Source organism: Suncus etruscus, chromosome 1 (genome assembly GCF_024139225.1).
Source record: "Suncus etruscus isolate mSunEtr1 chromosome 1, mSunEtr1.pri.cur, whole genome shotgun sequence".
Classification (NCBI taxonomy): Eukaryota; Metazoa; Chordata; class Mammalia; order Eulipotyphla; family Soricidae; genus Suncus; species Suncus etruscus.
In genome coordinates, this window is record NC_064848.1 from 190093004 (window position 1) to 190114964 (window position 21961).

The following is a 21961-nucleotide window of genomic DNA, read 5'->3' on the forward strand; positions in this document are numbered from 1 at the left end:
ACGAAGGGTGTGGCCCAAAAACCAAAAAAAAAAAAAAAAAAAAAAAACCTTCCTGCTGTCCTATTTCTCATGTTCCATCCACAGCAGTGCTTGGGGAGGTACCCCTGTCTCAGTGCTTACAGTCACTCCAGGAAATTGCTAAAGGGTGCCATGTGATACTAGGAACCAAACCCAGGATTCCTGCATAGAAAACAAATATTCCAGTCTGTTCCCTCCTGACCCCAAAGGCCTCCCCACCTACTCTATTTCTCTCTGTGTCTCTGTCTCTCTTTCTCCTGCCTGGGAAAGAACCTAGGGCCGCACATGCAAAGCAGGTGCTCTAGTGCTGAACTGCATCTCCAGAGCTCCCTTTCTATTTTCATCAATTTGTATTTGTAATATATATTAAATTTCCTATTCTGAAAGTTAACTTTACATAATCAAAGTTCTTCCATGTTAAAGATAGTACAGTGGGGCCCGGAGAGATAGCACAGGGTGTTTGCCTTGCAAGCAGCCAATCCAGGACCAAAGGTGGTTGGTTCGAATCCCGGTGTCCCATATGGTCCCCCGTGCCTGCCAGGAGCTGTTTCTGAGCAGACAGCCAGGAGTAACCCCTGAGCACCGCCGGGTGCAGCCCAAAAACCAAAAAAAAAAAAAAAAAAAAAAAAAAAAAAAAAAAAAAAAGATAGTACAGTGGATAAGGTTTTTGCCTTGCATGGGGCCCATATGGTTTCCACCCTTGGTCCCTGAACCAAGGAGTTATCTCTGAATGCAGAACCATGAGTGAGCCCTGAGCACCACTGAGTGTGGCCTCTAAACAAACAAAGAAACAGAAGAGGAAGACCCTGAAAAGGAGATTAAGTCATTAACTGGAGGAAAATCTGAACAAGTGACCACATGTGTTTCAGGAGGATGAGTGGTAAAGGTGTTGAGCATCACTGAGAGGTCCAAGGTGGTCATAGATAACCACAAGTACCATCTTAATGAAAATGAGGGGTGGCACGAACTGGAGTAAGTGGAAGATAAGAATATGGAGTAGAAGAGTATCATTCGGGCTCAGAGAGATAGCACAGCGGTATTTGCCTTGCAAGCAGCCGATCCAGGACCAAAGGTGGTTGGTTCGAATCCCGGTGTCCCATATGGCCCCCTGTGCCTGCCAGGAGCTATTTCTGAGCAGACAGCCAGGAGTGACCCCTGAGCAACGCCGGGTGTGGCCCAAAAGCCAAAAAAAAAAGAAAAAAAAAAAGAAAAAGAAAGAAAGAAGAGTATCATTCATTACTTGTTAGGGCCGGAGCAATAGCACAGCAGTAGGGCATTTGCCTTGTACATGGCTGACCTAGATTCAATACCTAGTACCCCATACAGTCCCCTGAACCTGCTAGAAGCCATTTCCGAGTGCAGAGGCAGGAGTAACCCCTGAGCATTACTGGGTGTGGTCCAAAACCCAAGATTAGTTTATTAAGAAGAGCACAGATACTCAGTCCTTCCACTGAGTTTGCTAGTTGGTTGAAAATTGTCAGGTGGTGGCCACAGGTGTTGGCTTTCCCGAGCTCAGCTTGGGAGCCCTTGCCCCATCCCATGGAAAAGGAAAAACATTGAAATGTAGTGATAGAATGAGAGAAACCTGGGTTTAAAGCAGTTTTCTCAAGGCAGGAAATAGTTGGTCATAGCAAATGATGAGCCAAGTGTATAAATGTAAACATGAATAGCATGGGGCCGGGCGGTGGCGCTAAAGATAAGGTGCCTGCCTTGCCAGCGCTAGCCTTGGATGGACCGCGGTTCGATCCCCCGGTGTCCCATATGGTCCCCCAAGCCAGGAGCAACTTCTGAGCACATAGCCAGGAGTAACCCCTGAGCGTTACCGGGTGTGGCCCAAAAACCAAAAAAAAAAAAAAAAAACATGAATAGCATTAAAGGGTGTGGCCCCAAAACAACAACAAAAATAGGATGAAGTTAATTTGGAAAAGCATTCCTAGAGTCCAAGATCAGAGAAGAAATTTTACTAAGCACTTTGTTTTGTTTTGGTTTTGGGTTTACACCTGGTGGCGGTGAGGAGTAACTCCTGACTTTGCATTCAGGAATTACTCCTGGTAGTGCTTAGGGGACACTATGGAGTACAGGAGATTAAACCCACGTTGATCACATGCAAGGCAAGCATGCTACCAACTGTATTATCTCTTCAGTCTCCCCCTTCCCAAGATTTCAGTTCTAAGGAGATAAGGGAATTGAAAGTAGGTCTTGGGTTAAGTCAGTCTTCCCGTCATTTAACTTTGGTTTTTTTAGGTCATATCCAGTGGCGTTCAGGGGTTACTCCTGTTCTCAGAAATCGTTCCTGGCTCGGGGGACCATATGAGATGCTGGAGATCAAACCTGCGTCCATTCTGGGTCAGCTGTGTGCAAGGCAAACACCCTACCGCTGTGCTACCACTCTGGCCCCTCATCACTTAGCTCTGTATACCCCCAACTCCTTTACAGTTAACAGAGGCCCACTCAGGATGAAAACTCAGCAAATGACCCCACACATAAATCAGCTGACTTGCTGATTTAATCCAAATTGCTTGCAAACAATTTTATCTCTCCCACTTCCCATTCTTGCCTCCAGCTTTCTAAAATCTTTCTTTTCCCCGGCATTTTTATTTTTTGTTTTTTGCTTTTGTGTGTGTGTGTGTGTGTGTGTGTGTGTGTGTGTGTGTGTGTGTGTGTGTGGTTTTGGGTCACACCCGGCAGTGCTCAGGGGGTACTCCTGGCAGGCACGGGGGACCATAGGGGACGCCGGATTCGAACTGATGACCTTCTGCATGAAAGGCAAACACCTTACATCCATGCTATCTCTCCGGCCCCTCCCCTGCATTTTTGCCTGCATACCTTTGAAGGCTCCTTTAGGCCTTGACAACTAAGCCTGTCTTCCCTTTTTCAAAGCAGCCTTCCAATTGGGCATCTAATCTAAAATAGACCCTGGTCTTCTCCCAAGCCAGTATCTCTTTATCAAAAACTTCCATTTAGGGGCCGGCGTGGTGGCACTAGAGGTAAGGTGCCTGCCTTGCCTGCATTAGCCTAGGATGGACTGTGGTTCGATCTCCCGTTGTCCCATATGGTCCCCCAAGCCAGGAGCGACTTCTGAGCGCATAGCCAGCACAGCAACCCCTGAGCGTCACCGGGTGTGGCCCAAAAACCTTCCATTTATTTTTGTTTTCTGTGTCCCATACTAAGTCCCACGAAGTCAAAGAATTTGTCTTGTTAACTTTTCCTTTCCCAGCTGTTCAGTACAACAGCCACTAGTATATGTGACTGAATTCACCAAGTGTAGTTGCCTTTGAGTTGAGATGTAGTGAATTTAAAATTCATACTAAGTTTTGGTATGAAAAGAATATACTAAGATGTGAGTTTTTTTTGTTTGCTTGTTTGTTATTAATATGTCCTTATCTTTTGTTTTTGGGCCACACCCGGTGACCCTCAGGGGTTACTCCAGGCTATGAGCTCAGGATTGTTCCCCAGGTTGGGGACCCTATGGGACACTGGGTGATCCAACTGCAGTCTGTCCTGGATCAGACACGGGCAAGGCAAATAAATACCTTACAGCTTGTGCCACTGCTCAGGCTCCGCGTTGTCCATATCGTTTTGTTTTGGGAGAGACAGCACTGCGGTGTTTGCTTTGCAAGTAGCTGATCCAGGACCTAAGGTGGTTGGTTCGAATCCCGGTGTCCCATATGGTCCCCCGTGCCTGCCAGGAGCTATTTCTGAGCAGACAGCCAGGAGTAACTCCTGAGCACCGCCAGGTGTGGCCCCAAAACCAAAAAAAAAAAAAAAAAAAAGGGGCCGGGCGGTGGCGCTAATGGTAAGGTGCCTGCCTTGCCTGCGCTAGCCTCGGACGGACCTCGGTTCGATCCCCCGGCGTCCCATATGGTCCCCCAAGCCAGGAGCGACTTCTGAGCGCATAGCCAGGAGTAACCCCTGAGCATCACCGGGTGTGGCCCAAAAACAAAACAAAACAAAAAACAAAAAAAAGATGTGTTGTGATGTGCTTTTTTTTGTTTAGAAGTCACACCCAGTGATGCTCAAGGATCGCTCCTGGATCTGCACCCAGTAGGCTTGAGGTACATATGGATTTCCAGGGAGCTATTTTAGGTATGCACCCTACTTTTCCAGCCAGATTTGGGGGGTGGGAGGGGTGCGCCACACCCGGCAGCGCTCAAGGGTTATTCCTGGCTCAGCGCTCAGATATTACTCCAGTGGGTAATTTACTCCTGCCTGCCGAAGGAAGGAGGCATATGGGATATCAAAGATCGAACTTGGATAAGCCCCTGTGCAAGGCAAACGCCCTACTCGCTGCGCTATTGCTCCAGCCCAGCCATATGTCTTTTTAAGTTATTATGTGTTGAATAATATATGGATGGCTTGGGCTCAACGGATGGTTAAAGTTCGTTTCTCCTGTTTTGCTTTTTTGTGCTGTTTGGGATCTAAGCCAGGGTTTCACACGTGAAAGACAATTAAGTCCTCTGCCGCTGAACTACAGTATCCCTAGTCTTCGTATTACTCCAATTCTACTCACATAAGCGACCCATGCTTTTTTTTTTTTTTTTTTTTTTTTTAAGCTCAACGTCCTGGTCCGTTTCACTGGGCAAAGCAAAAAGTCCTTAAAAAAGGCTGAGGTGGGGCCCGGAGAGATAGCACAGCGGCGTTTGCCTTGCAAACAGACGATCCAGGACCAAAGGTGGTTGGTTCGAATCCCGGTGTCCCATATGGTCCCCCGTGCCTGTCAGGAGCTATTTCTGAGCAGACAGTCAGGAGTAACCCCTGAGCACTGCTGGGTGTGGCCCAAATACAAAACAAAAAAAAATTACTGTGAAAGATTTGTAATTCATTTCTAATTTGCAATTTTAATAAAAATTAAAAAAAAAAGAAATGGGGTGCGTAAAAACCAAACGGTATCTTGCTTTCGGTTGTGAAAGTGGATAAAGCGTTGTCCTAGGCGTTAGTGTGTGTGTGTGTGTGTGGTCTGGGTTCTGGTCCCTCATTTATCGGAAACGTAGTGGACACCTGAACAAGCTGCCTCCCCCCCCAAAAAAAAAAAAAAAAAAAAACTCTGGGCGCCCAAATGCCCATCAAGCAGAAAGTCCTGAGTTCCGAGTTCAGTCTGAGCAAAGTGACAAAGTGGTGGAGATGGAGCGAAGAGAGAGCAAGCAGGGCACGACAGACAGAACGTGCTCCGTGAAGCTCTCGCTTCTCACTCGAGTTTCGGCCGTAAGGGAGCCAGACAGACGCTTGCACAGCACCGGGGCTGCTCAGAGATTGCATCCCTCCACTCCACTCCATTCCACTCCACTCCACTCCACTCCACCCCACCCCACCCAGCACACGAGCCGGGACCGCCGACTTCCTCCAGCTGACGTCATCAGGGCGCGACGTCGGCGGCGGCGATCCGGTCCTCGGAGCATCCGCGGCTCTGCAGGTTCCTTCTCGGAAGGCGAAGAAGCCCAAACTAACAGAACCAGGCAGGCATTTCCCGGAAGCTCTCAGGAGGCCCGCTTCCCAGCCGCGCCGCCTGCGCCGACTTCCGGCCTTAGCTTGACGGGGCAGCGGAAGGAAGCCCGAGAAGCCGGCCCGGGTTTCCCTCGAGTGAGCAGGCGAGCGGCGCCGAGGCTCTCAGGGCGCCTGCGCGTCGCGCGTGCGCCGTGGGGCGCGGCGACTGGCTGTGACGCAACTTCCGGCGCGAGCGGCGGCGAGAGCCGGGAGGGCGAGCGAGCGAGCGGGCCGAGCGAGCAGGCAGCCAGCAGGCAGGCGAGCAGGCGGGCGGACCGTCCACACCCAGGGAAGGCTCCGGACGAGAGCGCGAGCGAGCCGGCGAGGGCGGCCGCGTCCCGGGAGCTGCCGACATTGCTTCCCCTTCCTCCGGCCCCCTCCCCGGAGCCCACAGCGCCTCCGGTTTCCAGCAGAGCGGACCCGACCCGGCCCGGCCCGGCCATGGCCTCGTTGCTGAAGGTGGATCAGGAAGTGAAGCTCAAGGTAGCGGCGCCGGCCCTCGCCGCCTCCTCTTCCCATCTCCCCGCACCCCGAGCACCCCCGGACGGCTCCCCGCTTCCCCACGGCGCCTTTGTCTCCCCCACAACCCCTAGGGACACCTGTGCTCAGCCTCCTTTCCCCAGCCCTGCCCCTCCATTCCCAGGGACATTTAGAGGAGGTCTTCTGCCCCCCCCCCCAAAAGAACTCCTCGAACCCAGGCCGGGTTCTGTGTTATTTAGGCAATGACAGCTGGAAGTCTCCCCCACCCCACCATCAGTCACCCCAACCCAGCATCCGATCCGTCCTCTCTCAACACTGCCCCTTGCCCCGACTTTTCCAGGAGGCTTCATGGATATCTGTCTTAAGCCAAGTCTAGGTTGGAGTTAGCACGTTTGTGAGCTCATACCCCCAGCGGGCATTTGGTCTTTTGTCTGAGCTCAAACTCCCGCTTAAGCCGCCGCTGGGAGCGCGGGGAAGGGGGGGGGGGAAGGAAAATAAAAAGGGGGTGCTGCCTACTACGAGCCCCCCACCCCCGCTTCTCTCTCTTTGCTGAGATGGAGAAATGGATCCTCAAAAAAATAAAGTATTTGCAGTCTGGGGGCCTCTCAGCTTCTCATTATAATTACAAGGTGAGGGAAAGAGAGAGCAGGAATTAGGGTTTCCCCTCTCCTGCCTTTTTTACAACTCTGGTGCCAAAATGAATTGCTTTCTTTGTGATTGTAGGTTGATTCTTTCAGGGAGCGGATCACAAGTGAGGTGAGTGAAAAATCAAGGGAGACAGGTGTGTTGGTAATGATGGGAGGGGGGTGGTTACCACAAAGAAGGGATAGATGAAGTGCGACTCAATAAAGTCAGTATTTGAATTCAGTTATATTTTTATCTTTAGGCCGAAGATTTGGTGGCCAATTTTTTCCCAAAGAAGTTGTTAGAACTTGATAGCTTTTTGAAGGTAAGAGTTTTTCCCCCACTGGGGTGTCTGTCAGGTGGGGTACACGCTGTTGTCTTTTATTACGTTCTGGACTTTAAAGAACATTTATTTCTTGCTCTTCAAATTAAATACTCTTTGTTGATCTTGAAGAAAACAAAACATGTATTTTTAATGGGTGAATATCTCCCTTTTAGGAACCAATCCTGAACATCCATGACCTAACTCAGATCCATTCAGACATGAATCTCCCAGTCCCAGACCCCATTCTTCTCACCAATAGCCACGATGGACTTGATGGGGTATGTGACCTACATTATCATTGGTTGGTCTATCTAGCCTCTTATTTCCTAGACATTTTGGGTGTGTACAAAAAGTGTATGTGATATTTGGACCTAGGAACAAGAATTCATATATGATGATTCCAGTCTATCTTCTGGTTCGAATTTGGTTTCTTTTTTCATATAGCATGAAGTAAATATGCTAATGCTACTCTGATAGAGTTTGTTTCAGATAGGATTAAGGAGATAGCTCAAAGTACTGAAACACTGAGTCCCAGTTTGATCCCAGTACCATATAATCTCCCAAGTACTGCCAGAATAGCCTTGGTGGTCCCCAGTGTCACTGGTGAAAGCCACCTTCCCCTGCCTCCTAAAACGAAAAACACGATAACCTACATCAAATATTACTAATAGTTACTACTGTGAAAGATATGTAAGCCATTATGATCAGAATAAAAAATAAATACTACTAATAGTTACAGGTTCTGTCTGGTTATCGGATCTTTTCCCAGAGCTGGAAACAAGGCTTTCCTTATTTCTTTTTTGAGCTCTATCAGGGGATATCCCAGTTTTCTTGGTATTGTATTTGCTGCATGACTTGCAGCATCTTAGCTCTTATCACCTGTTTGCCCACATTGAAGTATTAAATGGATAACACCATCTTGTTCTTTATATTACTGAACTTGAACTTCTAGAAGGCAGAAACCATCATTTGGGGAGAAGGCCACTGACTTGATTTAAGGACCATGTGCTGATGAGAGAACTCAGGGTTTCCACCTGCGTTTCCATCTGCACTCAGGCCCATTGGGCCATATACCTGACAGCGCTTGGGATCATGAATGGTACCAAGGATCAAACCTGGGCCAGCCTCATACCAAAAAAGCGCTTTAACTGCTCTACTATCTCTCAGATTGGCAGAAACTGTGTTCTGCATCTTTGTATCCCAAGAGCCTGAGCACTGCCAGGAGAAATTCTTAAGTGCAGAGCCAGGAGTAACCTCTGAGCACCGATAGGTGTGACACCCCCCTCCCTTCCCCAAGTAACTTGCTTGAAGAGCATCCTGTGATGGGGATGTGGATGTTGAAAATATGCTAATTCCTGTCTTGTATCCTTAGCCCACTTACAAGAAACGAAGGTTGGATGAGTGTGAAGAGGCCTTCCAAGGTAAGAGTCAATAAAACTTCTCTATCTTTTCTTAGAGTTGGCATCCTGAGAGGTAGAATGGATCTGACATTCTGGCCAGAAGGCACAGTCCATTTTCTTCCCAGCATTAGTACCCAAATATTCTGGATGTGGTTGCTTATCACTCTTCACCTGCTTTTCCAATAAAAAGTGAGGGTTTGTCTTCCTGTGCCCACCCAAAGGAGGGGAGGAGGCCAATTTTTCCTTCTTGTTTCTTCCACCTATATACCCAGAGGTGCTAAGAGCTTACACCTGGTGAGGCTCATGGGATCATGTGGAGTGCCAGGGATTAAATCCAGGTTGGCCATGTGCTAGGCAAGTACCCTATCTGCTATATTGTATCTCTAGCCCATAAGTTCCATTTTCATGTTACTTTTTTCTCTTTTCAATACTATATTTTCATTTTTTTCAGCTTTTGGGTATATTTTTAGCTACTCATTTGTTATACAGTTTTTTAATTCTGATATCACAGTTTGTAGGGAAAATTGCGCTAAGACATATGGCAGAAGCTTGGGCTGGGACTGAAGAAATAGTACAGTGTAGGGTGCTTGCCTTGCATGTCGTGTTTGATCCCTGGCACCCCATATAGTTTCCTGAACCCCAACTGGAATGATTCCTGAGCTCAGCCAGGAATAAGTCCTGAGCACTGCCAGGTGTGGCCCAAATACAAAAGGCAGAAGTAGCTGGAGAGATAGCATGGAGGTAAAGCATTTGCCTTGCATGCAGAAGGTTGGTGGTTCAAATCCTGGCATCCCATATGGTCCCCCGAGCCTCCCAGGAGCGATTTCTGAGCATAGAGCCAGATTTTCTGAGCATTACTGGGTATGACCCAAAAACAAAAAAAAAAGGGCAGAAGTCTTACATTTCATGGATCTGGGGAATAATAGAGAAAGGTGGGCTTCTGTGCCCTGGCCCTCAACCTCTCTCATTTGCCTTTTGCATCCCTGCCAGGAACCAAGGTGTTTGTGATGCCCAATGGAATGCTGAAAAGTAACCAGCAGCTGGTGGACATTATTGAGAAAGTAAAACCCGAGATCCGGCTGCTGATTGAGAAATGTAACACGGTGAGACAGCTGCAAGGGACCTATTCAAGGGGTGATCCCACCTGACATGGCTTGAATAGTGAACAGTTAGTAGTAATGGGGCTGGGATCACGGTGTGAGTGTCGTCAGCAGGCTAATGATCTGGTTATGGTCCCCTTTTCTCCAGGTAAAAATGTGGGTACAGCTCCTGATTCCCAGGATAGAAGATGGAAACAACTTTGGGGTATCCATTCAGGTAATGTGCTGCCATTGCCAATTTAAGAGTGGAAAGTTTGAGAGTGCATTATCACCTGTGCTCTTTTGTTTCCTTTTGTTTTGTTTTTGTTTTTGTTTTGGGGCCACTCCTGGCAGTGCTCAGGGATTTCTCCTAGCTCTGCAATCAGGTATATTACTCCTGGCAGTGCTCAGGCGACCATATGGGATGCCAGGGATCAAACTGGGCTTGGCCACAGGTGAAACAAGTGCCCTACCCATTGTTCAATCTCTCCAGCCCATTTCCCCTTTCTCATGGGCTGCTGTGGTGGGGATGATGTGGAAGTAGCTTTTTTGTTGTTGTTGTTGTTTTTCGGGCTACACCCGTTTGATGCTCAGAGGTTACTCCTGGCTAAGTACTCAGAAATTGCCCCTGGCTTGGAGGGACCATATGGGACACCGGGGGATTGAACCGCAGTCCTTCCTTGTCTAGCGCTTGCAAAGCAGACACCTTACCTCTAGCGCCACCTCGCCAGTCCCGAAAGTAGCTTTTGACTGACCTTTTCCCTCCAGGAGGAGACTGTTGCAGAACTAAGAACTGTTGAGAGTGAAGCTGCATCTTATCTGGACCAGATTTCTAGGTTAGGCTTCTTGAACTTGGCCTGAAATTGGGATTGGGGAAGTGGTAAATATTGTCCAGGTTTCTGAAGCTCCTCTTATCTCTTCTTCCAGATATTATATTACAAGAGCCAAATTGGTTTCTAAAATAGCTAAATATCCCCATGTGGTAAGTAGGGATTTTGTGGTTGAATGAACTGGGAGGAGTCGTCCCAGGGACAGGCCTTGTGGACAGATCCCTTTCTCTTTTCAGGAGGACTATCGTCGCACCGTGACAGAAATCGATGAGAAAGAGTATATCAGTCTGCGGCTCATTATATCAGAATTAAGGAATCAATATGTAAGTGACCTTGCTTTCTACAGATTCCATGGGTTCTATAAGTTTTGTAGACTTAAAAAAATATTTTTTGCAGTGCTCTGGGGATTACAATAGGGGGGTGTAGGTAGAACAGAATTCTCAATTGAGTGTAGAGAACTGTGAAATCTTTCAGCTGAGTTGGGAGGAAGTACATGTATTATAGTGGTGGGGGTGCAAGTAAATAAATAATGCCATACCTGCCAACTCATACCTGTAGTATGTGGCCTTGGGAAAATTGTTTAATCTCAGGTGTCAGTTTCCCTTATATAAAATGTAACTCCAGGGCTCAGAGTGATAGTACAGTGGATAGGCTGCTTGCCTTGCATATAGCTGATCTAGGTTCAATCCCTGGCATCCCATATGGTCTCCCTGAGCCCAGCAGGAATAATCCTGAGTGCAGAGTCTGGAGAAACCCCTGTGCATTGTGAGGGTGCCCCTCCCCCCAAAAAAGAAGTAACTTCATGTATCTCCTGCACAAATATGCTTTTTTACTTTTGCACCTTTCTGCCAGAATGGAGAGGTGTGAGGAAAAGACATGGCCGGACAAGTTAAGACTCAGGGCAAGCTAAGGATAGCATGCATAAATGGTTGAAATTGACCACACATGTGGTGGATAGGGCATGAATAAAGTTGATGCTTCCTGAAAAAAAAAAAATGCTTTTTTAAAATTAGTGAGTTGTTGGGTTAGAGTGATAGCACAGCTGTGGGGTATTTGCCTTACATGTGGCAGACCCGGGAAGGAATCGGGTTCAATTCCCGGGATCTCATATGGTCCCCCCAAGCCTACCAGGAGCAATTTCTGAGCACAGAGCCAGAAATAATCTCTTGAGTGCCACCAGGTGTGGCCCAAAACAAAGACAACAAAATTTAATGAGTTGTGATGCCAGAGAGGTATTACAGTGCATAGGACACTTGCCTTGCATGAGGCTAATCAAGGTTTGATTCCTGGCACCCCATTTGGTTTCCTGAACACTGCTGGGTGTGGCCCAGGAATTTAAAAAACCTTTGGCTGGGGATGTGGCTCACTGTAGAACACTTACTTGCCTTGTATTTGTGAGACCTTGGGCTCTATGACAATAACAGTATAAAGTAGTGGGATAACTTCTTTATGGTTTTTGAGTCACATCCGACAGCACTTGGGTTACTCCTGGCTCTACGCTCAGAAATCACTCCTGGCAGGCTCGGGGGGACCATATGGGATGCCGGGATTGACACCACCAGCCTTCTGCATGCAAGACAAACGCCTTACCTCCATGCTATCTCTCCGTCCCCAATAGTGGGATAACTTTTAAGCAGTCTTAGCAAGGAAGTATTCAATATAGTTGTTTGACTTTTAGGGTCTTAGGAGTATTCAGCTGTGCATACTTGGAGGTGGGAGGGAGCTCAAACTTCTACCCTTAGTTAGGTTCCAGAAGACTGGTATTAATGCTAATGATTGCTTGGGGATCATGTGTGTATGTAGGGGCAAGACAGAAAAGTGACTTACTGATTCATCTTCTCCAGGTCACTCTACACGATATGATTCTGAAAAATATCGAGAAGATCAAACGGCCCCGGAGCAGCAATGCAGAGACACTGTACTAGGGCCAGGGCCAGGGGACTCTGTGAGTCTGGCTCAAGACCGATATTGCCTTGGTTTGTTACATGACTATCGTGATGGGGAAACTGGCTGGAAATAGTAATCACACCTCTCTCTGTTTTTAGTTAGAGTCTAATGAAACTCTCATGTAGTTCTGTGACGTGTTTACCTCTTTTTTCAGGCCTCAGGAACTCTTCTATTTCCTTCCCTAATTCCCTATACTTGACCTGTTCTAATTTCTGGAGAACTCCAGGTTTGTGCAGGATAGTGGCAGAAGAATACTTGTGTTTTCTCTCTCCACCTTTCTCCCTTCTATATCTTGGGCTTTCCATTTTCTTCCTTTTGATGATTAATTGGAACCTGAGGAAACTAGAAGGGAAACACAAAGTGTTTTTATAGGCTCTGAGATCAGGGACTCAGCTCCTCCCCTTTTGATGTAAGGTTAGTGGCTCTTCTGTGGGATGTCGGATCCTCCCTTCCACAGTTGCCTTTGTGGTGACTTAGGGTTTCCCATCTACTCCATCCCACATTGAACCTGATCATGACAAGAACACTTTAGACCTTCAGCCATGTCCCTCACTCCTGCAGGTGTTTTTATAACTAGGATTTTTACATACACTTGTGTGCATTGCACACACACATCCAGACAAGACACATACACAAACACACATGCCTTCCTATTCTTTAAGTCCCTCTTTCACCTGACTTCTGTCTCCCTTCTTCAGGAGGTGATAAAATAAAATGAATGGTCTCAGTCATTCACAGGGCCCACCTCCTGACATTGTAGCCTCTTGGTGCCCAGGTGAATTGGAGAAGAGAGAGAGAGAGAGATAAGCAGCGGTATTGAGGAGGCTCACCCTTTGTGACAGAGCATCATTCAGAGATGTGCAGACAAACCCTCTGACTTCTGGCTGCCTTTTCCCAGGCCAGTGATGAGTTGAGGTGGGATGTCTGCACCACTGAAGGTTGGATGTTGATGCTCCAGCCAGGCTCTCCTAGTGGGATAATGATTTCACTTATTTATAGTATTGTGCTTCCAGAGATAGCGTGTGTATGTGTGTGTGTGTGTATGTCCGTGTGTGTCTGCCTACCTACACATGCGGACTCAAAATGTGTGTATGGAAATCTGCTGGGCAAGTCACAACTTAGAAGAGTTGCCTCCTGTCTCTTGAATTTTCTAGAGATATCACTTATTGTTATGGCTTTTGTGTTGATTCTCATCAACCCCTGCTTTTCACTCGGGAATCGGTTTCTGCAGTTAGCCGGTGACTCAGTGTCTATTTCTGACTTTTTCCCCTCTCTGTCTTCCAGTCCCAATCATAGTTCCACCTGGTGCATCCTTTTCACTCCTCTGATAAGTTGTAAAGAAGGAGTCCAGATGCTGTCTTCCCATGAATAGTACTCAGTAACAAACCAATTGCATTTTAGTTGGGCAGTGCCCTATCCACCCTCAGCCCTTGCCAGCTAAAACCTTCCCACTTCCTACCATTGTGTTTCTCAGTTTCTCTTTTTGTTGGATTAGCCCTCTGCACCTCCTCACCTACCTACCTACCACCCTTGGATCGTAATGTAAAATTCTTTTACCATGTCAAGAAATTATTAAAAATACAGGTACTTTGACCTCCTTTTTAAAGCTGCAGACCCTGGTGCGATGCTCTGGTGGCTTGGGGACGTTTCCCACAGTGATGTGCATGCACAGTTATTTGGACACCCCCCTCCACCCGGACCTCCAGCACCTCTATCAGGGTGTCTTTCTACCAAGTGAGCTGCCTCTTTTCTCTGGAGTATTGGAATGACTGAAGCTTTTGCCTGCCGAGAGGCAAAGCCGTCTCCTTTATTTCTGTTAAGTCTGAATGATGTGAAAGTTAGCACTTCCCCTGCTTCCCTGTCCTTTCCCTGATAGATGGGTCTTACCCAGTGATACCTATGGATTGCCAGTAGAGGCTGCTCAAGTTCTATGTACAGGGAATGCCCTGGTTCAAATCACAGGCTTGCTTTTTTTTTTTTTTTTTAATCCCTCCCACAGAATAATGTCTTAAATTTTTTTAAAGTTGTTAGGGACTCCTGGTTTATGTTTTTCAAATGAATTGAAGGGTGGCCAAGGACACCTAGCAATTAAATAAAATTTCCTTAATTTCACCTTGCAAAGTAACTTGGTATCCAGTGATCCTTGTGCTCTGCAACAAGAGATTTAAGGTTTTGAACAAGAGGAACGTCCTCTTTATTCAACTACTGATATCACTACCTCTAATTTCCCTGAGGACCACAACTCAGAATCGTCAGAGTGGGACACAAATCTGACTGCTGAGCCCAGCCACCACCACCATCCCCCAAGCCCGCCCCTACCCTTTGTCCTACTAGAGGAGACCTAACATTCCTCTAATGGCTGGTAGATCAGTCCTTCCTGCTGGCCTGGGCAGCAGCAGTCCTGAGTATAATGATTTCCATGGGCACCTGAGATTTGTGTTCTTCCCTCAAATCCAATCTGGGTAGAACAGTTTAGGTAGAGAGGGGTGTAGAATGTGGGCCATGCTTGTTGGTGCTCAGGGCTTTCTCCTGCCTCTGCTCAGGTATCACTCCTAATGGGACTCGGGACATATGGAGTCCTTGGGATTGAGCAAAGCATATACTCTTCCCACAGTATTTCTCCGGCCCCAATGATTTAGTATTAATTCAGGTGCCCTCTAGTCTAAATGAGAGAAATGAGCAGTTAGTAGTGATTCAGGGGCAGGGGAGAGGCCATGCACTGAAAGTAGTCCCTAGGTCCAAACCACAGAACAGAAAATTGGAACAGAATTATACACACGAAGGTCAGACATTTCCTGGCCGGCCCACAGGGTGGGGTTTTCTCCATCCCTGGCCATCCTACTGCATATAAAACCTGATTGGGTGTCAGTAACAAGAGGGAAGGAGCTGCTGCTTTCCGTGTTCTGTATCCATTATGAATCTCAAGGTGGTCCTCGTGTTTCTGGCACTGTCCCTTATCACCATATTTGCCTTGACCTACGTCTTGCTGACCAGTCGAGGCAATTCCAGCCAGCCTCTCCGCTGTCCTTCCACATCTCCCAGTGCCCAGCCCTGGACACACCCTGGCCCGAGCCAGCTGTTTGCAGACCTGAGCCCAGAGGAGCTGGCGGCTGTGATGACCTTCCTGACCCTGCACCTGGGGCCAGGCCTGGTGGATGCCGCCCAGGCCCGGCCCTCAGACAACTGCGTCTTCTCTGTGGAGCTGCAGCTGCCTTCTAAGGCGGCAGCGCTGGCCCACTTGGACCGGGGGAGTCCCCCACCTGCCCGGGAGGCGCTGGCCATCGTCTTCTTTGGGGCCCAGCTCCAGCCTAACGTGAGTGAGCTGGTGGTGGGACCACTGCCCTACCCCTCGTACATTCGGGATGTGACTGTGGAGCGTCACGGGGGTCCCTTGCCCTATCACCGCCGCCCCGTGATGAATGCCGAGATTGCCCAAATGTGGAAGTTTTTGAAAGAGGTGGAGTTCCCCAAGGCACCAAACTTCCTGGCTTCTGTCTTCGCTTATAATGGCTCAACGCTAGCCCCTGTCCTTGCCACCCCTCATGGCCTGCACTCAGGGGACCGTGCTACCTGGATAGCCCTCTGTCATAATGTCTCAGGGCTGGGCTTTTTTCTTCATCCAGTGGGCCTGGAGCTGCTGCTGGACCACAGGGCCCTGGACCCTGCCTACTGGGCTATCCAGCAAGTTTTCTACCTTGGCCACTACTATGCAGACTTGGGCCAGCTGGAATGGGAATTTAAAGCTGGTCGGCTGGAAGTAATAGAAGTTCCTCTGCCACTTCCAAATGGACCTTCATCCCTGAGGTCTCAGGTACCCCCAGGTCCTCTTCCTCCTCTTCAGTTGTCACCCCAAGCTCCCCAATACAGTGTACAAGGGAACCTGGTTGTATCTCCATTTTGGACGTTCAGTTTTGGCCATGGGGTGTTCAGCGGTTTGAGAATGTTTGATGTTCGGTTCAGGGGTGAGAGAGTGGCTTATGAAGTCGGCGTCCAGGAATGTCTGTCTGTCTATGGTGCTGATTCCCCTAAGACAATGATGATCCGCTACCTGGATAGCACTTATGGACTTGGCCTCAACAGCCGGGGCTTGGTGCGGGGGGTGGACTGCCCCTATCAGTCTACAATGGTGGACATTCATGTAATGGTGGGACAAGGGGCAGTCCAGCTACACCCAGGAGCCGTATGTGTGTTTGAGGAGGCCCCAGGACTACCCCTTCGGAGGCACCACAACTACCTTCAGTCTCATTTCTATGGTGGTTTGGCCAGCTCAGCCCTGGTAGTCAGGTCTATCTCCTCAGTGGGCAACTACGACTACATTTGGGACTTTTTGCTGCACCCCAACGGGGCACTGGAAGGGCGGGTCCACGCCACAGGCTACATCAGCACAGCATTCCTGAGCCAGGAGGAAAGCCTCCTGTTTGGGAACCGAGTTGGGGAACAAGTGCTGGGGGCTGTGCACACACACGCCTTCCACTTCAAGCTGGACCTGGATGTATCAGGTGAGTGGTCGGATGGGAAGTGGAACTGGGGAGGGAGGCCAGAGGCTGGATCAAACTGGCATAGGAGTGTGACAGAGGATGTGGCAATAGCAAGGGCTGATGAAGGTATTCCACTACAGACGACCTGACATCTGGGGCCCAGTGGGGGCTTGTGAAAGGTAGAGGACTCCCTTTAGTAAACAGCTGCTCTGTGGGGAGCTAGATCAGTCAAAAGCTGGGGTTGGGGTTAGAGAAAGGATCTGACAATCAGCTAATGACTTAGGGGCTGAGTGTCACGCTGCCTTGCTAGCTCTGTCCTCATGTCCTCACAGTGGACCAGTGAACAGGGCTGGCTGCAAGCATCCCGACAGTTTCTCTGGTCAGGCTCATGGCATAGGGACAGAAAGAAATAAATCCCAACTACCAATCCTGGTTTTACAGTCACAGAATCAAGGTAAAGGGAGACAGGCCAGGAAGCCACGGCTCAATATTTGTAACAAAAATTTGTGAAGCTTTTTTTTTTTGGGGGGGGGGTGTCCATACTTGGGTGAGTCTCAAGGAGTCCCAGTGGTTTTGAAACAAACCCTTGAAACTTTGGGTGGGGGGGTTTGGGCACACACTTGGGTTGCTCCTGGCTCTGCTCAGAAATCACTCCTGGCAGGCATGGGGGACCAAAATGGATGCTGGGATTCGAACCACAGTTGGTCCTGGATTGGCGCTTGCAAGGCAAATACCCCACCGCTGTGCTCTCTCTCCAGCCCCTTGAAACACTTTTTAATCCTTGAGCAGAAGAGGGAGAATTAAAAGGAGTGGAATGAGAGTCTAACTAGATGATTCTTTGAAATAAATACATTTATTTTGGGTAGTTAGGGGGCTACACCCACTGGTACTTCTGGCTCTGTTCAGGGATCACTTGAGGGGTGGCTTACCGGTTCCAGGAATCAAACCCAGGTTAGCTTTGGGCAAGTCATGCATCCTATCCACTGTCCTATTGCTCTTGCCAAGTACATTTTTGTTTTTAATTTTTTTACTGAATCATTATGAGCTACAGTTACAAGTTGTTTATGCTTGAGTTTTAGTCCTACAGTGCTTAAGCACCCATTCCTTCACCAGTGTTCCTCCTGTCCCTTCCTGCCTCTATCGAAGACTGTTGGTTTTGGGGTTTGTTTTTTGTGCTTAGGTATCACTTTTGGTGGCAGGGGCCGGACAGAGAGCATTGAGATAAGGTGTTTGCCTTGCATGCAGAAGGACAGTGGCTCAAATCCTGGCATTCCATATGGTCCCCCGAGCCTGCCAGGAGTGACCCCTGAGCGCTGCTGGGTGTGACCCAAAAACTAAAAAAAACCACTCTTGGTGGCATTCAGTACTATATGGGATGCTGGGGATCAAACCTGGGGTCAGCCCTGTGCAAGGCAAAGGCCCTACTGCTATACTGTTATTGAAAGGATATCCTGCATATATCACTTTTACCTTCTTCATAAAAGACAAGTACATCTGTTTTTGTTTTTGGACCACATCTGGTGGTGCTCAGGGGTTATTTCTGGCTGTATGCTAAGAAATTACTTCTGACAGGCTTGGGGTACTATATGGGATGCCAGGGATTGAACCTGGGTTGGGCACATGCAAAGCAAATACCTACCTTCTGTGCTATCACTCCTCCCTGACAAGTTCATCTTAAAGAGCCACATGTTGAATATAAAATGCAATCACTGTATCCTCAGACTGCAGCTCAGACTGATGCTGAGGGCTGGTGCCTGCAGGTTCCTTCACATCCAAAGGAATGTGTTGATAGAAAGTGTGGCCAGGAGCCAGGAAGGGGAGGGGAAGGGCAGGTCACGAATGCAGCTGAATTCCGGGAGCTCCAGCACAAGCTTTAAGACAGTACTCCACTGTCAAGTTGGAAAGTCGCCTCTGCTATGAGGGAAGCAGGCGTTGCCTCAGGATTCCCAGCTGGCATCCCAGCTGTACCCCTTTCACAGACTTCTCAAGTTTACAGGTCCCTGACACGGCATCTTCATTTAGAACAACTTTTTCTAAACCCAGTTTAGAGATTCAGAAAGTGAGCAGCAGATCAAACTTTTTATGCTGCAGGATATGGTGCTCAGGCCCTCACACATCTCTGTGTGTGTATGTGTGTGGTTTTCCTCTATGACACACCATGGCCGTCAGTGTCTGTGGGGCACATGAGTGCTGATGAACTTTCCACAAGGAAGGAAATATTCTCTATGGTCCAGCCCACTAGTTAAAGGCCATATGTGCCTAGTGAGCTCTTTTTTTTTTTTTTTTTTTTTTTTTTTTTTTTTTTTGGTTTTTGGGCCACACCCGTTTGACGCTTAGGGGTTACTCCTGGCTATGTGCTCAGAAATCGCCCCTGGCTTGGGGGGACCATATGGGACGCCGGGGGATCGAACCTCGGTCCTTCCTTGGCTAGCGCTTGCAAGGCAGACACCTTACCTCCAGCGCCACCTACCCGGCCCCGCCTAGTGAGCTCTTGAACTGACACTAGGGTGACTAGGCACTGGAACTTGACTGAATGGGGAGAGCCACATATGACTGGTAATGAGCACATGGGTTAGCAGGTTAGCAGAGGGAAGCAAGCCAGGACTAGTTCTGCCTTTTTTTTTTTTTTTTTTAAGCTGGGAGGGGGGCCTGTCTTGTTTTTAGCCATATCTGGTAGTGATAGAGGGACCATATGGATTGCCAGGGATTAAATCTAAATCTGCCACATGCAAATCAAACACCCTGCCCACCGTACTATCTCTCCAGCCTTGTGAAGTTTTTTTTGTTTTGTTTTTGGGCCACAACTGGTGGCACTCGGGTTACTCCTGGCTCTGTGTTCAGAAATCACTCCTGGCAGACTTGGAGGACCATATGGGATGCCGGGGATTGAGTTCATCCTCGTCCTGGGTCAGCTGTGTGCAAGGCAAACACCCTACCCCTAATGAAATATTTTAATTGTGCTTCATTTTTATTTTATTTATTTGGGGAGAGGTCACACCCAATGGCACTCAGGAATTACACCTGGCTCTGCACTCAGAAATCACTCCTGGCAGGCTTGGGGGGGCCATATAGGATGCCAAGAATCTGCGTGCAAACAAATGCCCTAAAGCTGTACTATTGCTCCAGTCTCTGTGCTTCATTTTGAAAGCAGGTCAAAAGAGAGACTGGAGGTGCCACACACATTTCTGTGCTCAGGGTTTAATCCTGGATCTCTGCTTAGGGATCATTCCCAGGGGGACTGGGAGGGCTGGAGATTTATACCTGGGTTGACCTGCATGCAAGGCAAGTGTCCTACCCTCTGACTATCTGGTGCGAGAGATCTGACTTACCTGGAATGGAACTCCCTCCCCCCCCTCACTCTGGCAGGGCTGAAAAACTGGGTGGTAGCTGAAGACGTGGTGTTTAAGCCTGTGGCAGCCCCTTGGAACCCAGAATACCAGCTGCATCGGCCTCAGCTAACCCGGCGGGTACTGGCAAGGGAGGACTTGGCGGCCTTCCCCCAGGGCAGCCCTCTTCCTCGATACCTTTACTTGGCTAGCAACCAGACTAACGCCTGGGGTCACCAGCGTGGGTACCGGATCCAGATCCACAGCCCCCCAGGCATTCACATGCCCCTGGACAGTAGCATGGAGAAGGCCCTCAGCTGGGGGAGGTGAGGAGGCCCCGGGCACTGGGTGGAAGGGAAGGATCGCCCCTCTTACCCATGCCAGCTGGGGTAGACCCCCAACTTGCTTCCCCTGAGCTTACCACTCATCTGTGTAAGGCCTCAAATCCAGGGGGGATCGGGTGGGATTTGGTCTCACACTGAACTTCACTCTTAGACTTCTGGGCCAGAATTAGGCCTCAATGTTTTCTGACACCATCTTCTACAACATTCCTGGTCAGATACCAGCTAGCAGTGACACGAAGAAAGGACGAGGAGGCCTGGAGCAGCAGCATCTATTACCAGAGTGACATCTGACCCCCACGAGGCCCTTTGCTGACTTCATCAACAACGAAACCCTCTTAGGAGAGGTGCGTAGTTGGGTGGAGGAAAGGCTTGCTGGATCCCTGGTGTCTTGACTTCCCTCTGGGCACAGAGGGAATGGAAGGTGCCACATTCCTCGATGATGTAGCAACTAGCAGCCCTGGGGCACTACCCCCTGCCATCTCTTTCTGGGCAGGCTGGGGCTGAGGGCCAGGTCTCTGCCTCCAGAGGCTTCCAGCTCTCCCACTTTCCCACAGGACCTGGTGGCTTGGGTGACTGCCGGCTTGCTGCATATTCCTCAGGCTGAGGATGTCCCCAACACAGTGACTCTGGGGAATAGAGTGGGCTTTTTGCTTCGTCCCTATAACTTCTTCGATGAGGACCCTTCCATCTTTTGCCCGGGAAGTGTCTACTTTGAGAAGGACCAAGATGCTGGACTCTGCAGTGTCAACCCCGTGGCCTGCGTCCCTCACCTGGCAGCCTGTGTCCCGGATCTGCCTCCCTTTTCTTACAAGGGATTTTAACCTGAGACTGTGGTGGAACTCAGGAGTTTGGGGTAGGGAGGGGGAACCTCCCCTGTTGCCACTTCCAGCTCCCCTCACCCCCAGCCTTTCAGTGTTTCTTATGAGGCCTCCCCATTCCCACTCAAAATCCCCAACCGTCACTTTGGCTCATTCAGATCTCCAGTTTATCTTTTTCACAGCGTCACGTTTATGCCAATGATGATGTAACTATCCAAGCAAAACCACCATCAATCCTGCTGCACAGAAGGACCTAGCATCCACATTTTTATAGCGCTGGCATTTCTCGGTTGCTTGTGGCTTCAAATGGAAGGAATGTTGTGGAAGAAGGTGTGTGCCCTTTACAATAAAGAAATATCACCAGGGTTTTCCTTGAGTTTCTTCTCGTTGCTTTTTAACATCTACGATTCCCCCAAAGACTCTTAAAGACTCAGGCCAAGGAAATTAGCAATGGAAGAGAGGCCAGCGAGGGACCAGACTGGCCAAGTAATGCTGCTTAGGGAAGCTGGGGGGTTGGGGGGGTGCAGGTTTCCAAGGAAGGAGAACAATAGTTCCCAGTTACAGGAAAAGGAACATCTGGTCCTGGGAAAGTGGGGCTAGGGGATGATAGAATGGGCTCAGGGGAACCAGGAACCAACAGAGCCCCTTGCTGCTAGTAGTTTTCTGTGTTCAGGCTGGCCAGCTGCATTAGCTGGATATTCCACCACCCTGCACCCCTGTCCCTCTACACCCCTACCTACCTCGCTTTGTCCCTCCCCTGCCCACCATCCTCTCCTGTCCCCTTCCCCTCCTCTTCCCAGAAGTAACCCTG

General features: G+C 48.9%; 2 protein-coding genes across 3 annotated transcripts; both read left to right on the forward strand.

Annotated features, from left to right (window-relative positions):
• Nucleotides 1-5395: 5395 nt before the first annotated feature.
• On the forward strand, nucleotides 5396-12317 carry PSME3 (proteasome activator subunit 3). Of its 2 annotated transcripts, XM_049781070.1 has the most exons (11): nucleotides 5396-5982; nucleotides 6703-6735; nucleotides 6866-6928; nucleotides 7102-7206; nucleotides 8301-8349; nucleotides 9319-9431; nucleotides 9577-9645; nucleotides 10176-10243; nucleotides 10335-10389; nucleotides 10474-10560; nucleotides 12082-12317. In XM_049781070.1, the coding sequence occupies exons 1-11, from the start codon at nucleotides 5941-5943 to the stop codon at nucleotides 12160-12162; spliced, it is 765 nt and encodes a 254-aa protein (XP_049637027.1). In that variant the 5' UTR covers nucleotides 5396-5940; the 3' UTR covers nucleotides 12163-12317. The 2 variants fall into 2 exon arrangements, with proteins under 2 accessions (XP_049637027.1, XP_049637020.1); XM_049781063.1 differs by lacking the exon at nucleotides 12082-12317 and having other exon boundaries at nucleotides 10474-10702.
• Nucleotides 12318-15050: 2733 nt separating this feature from the next.
• LOC126017145 (retina-specific copper amine oxidase-like) lies at nucleotides 15051-21355 on the forward strand. Its single transcript, XM_049779092.1, is given in 5 exon segments — nucleotides 15051-16683; nucleotides 20029-20314; nucleotides 20548-20618; nucleotides 20621-20676; nucleotides 20887-21355. Coding segments are annotated over 5 exon segments (2265 nt in total). The 5' UTR covers nucleotides 15051-15098; the 3' UTR covers nucleotides 21154-21355.
• The last annotated feature ends 606 nt before the right edge of the window (nucleotides 21356-21961 follow it).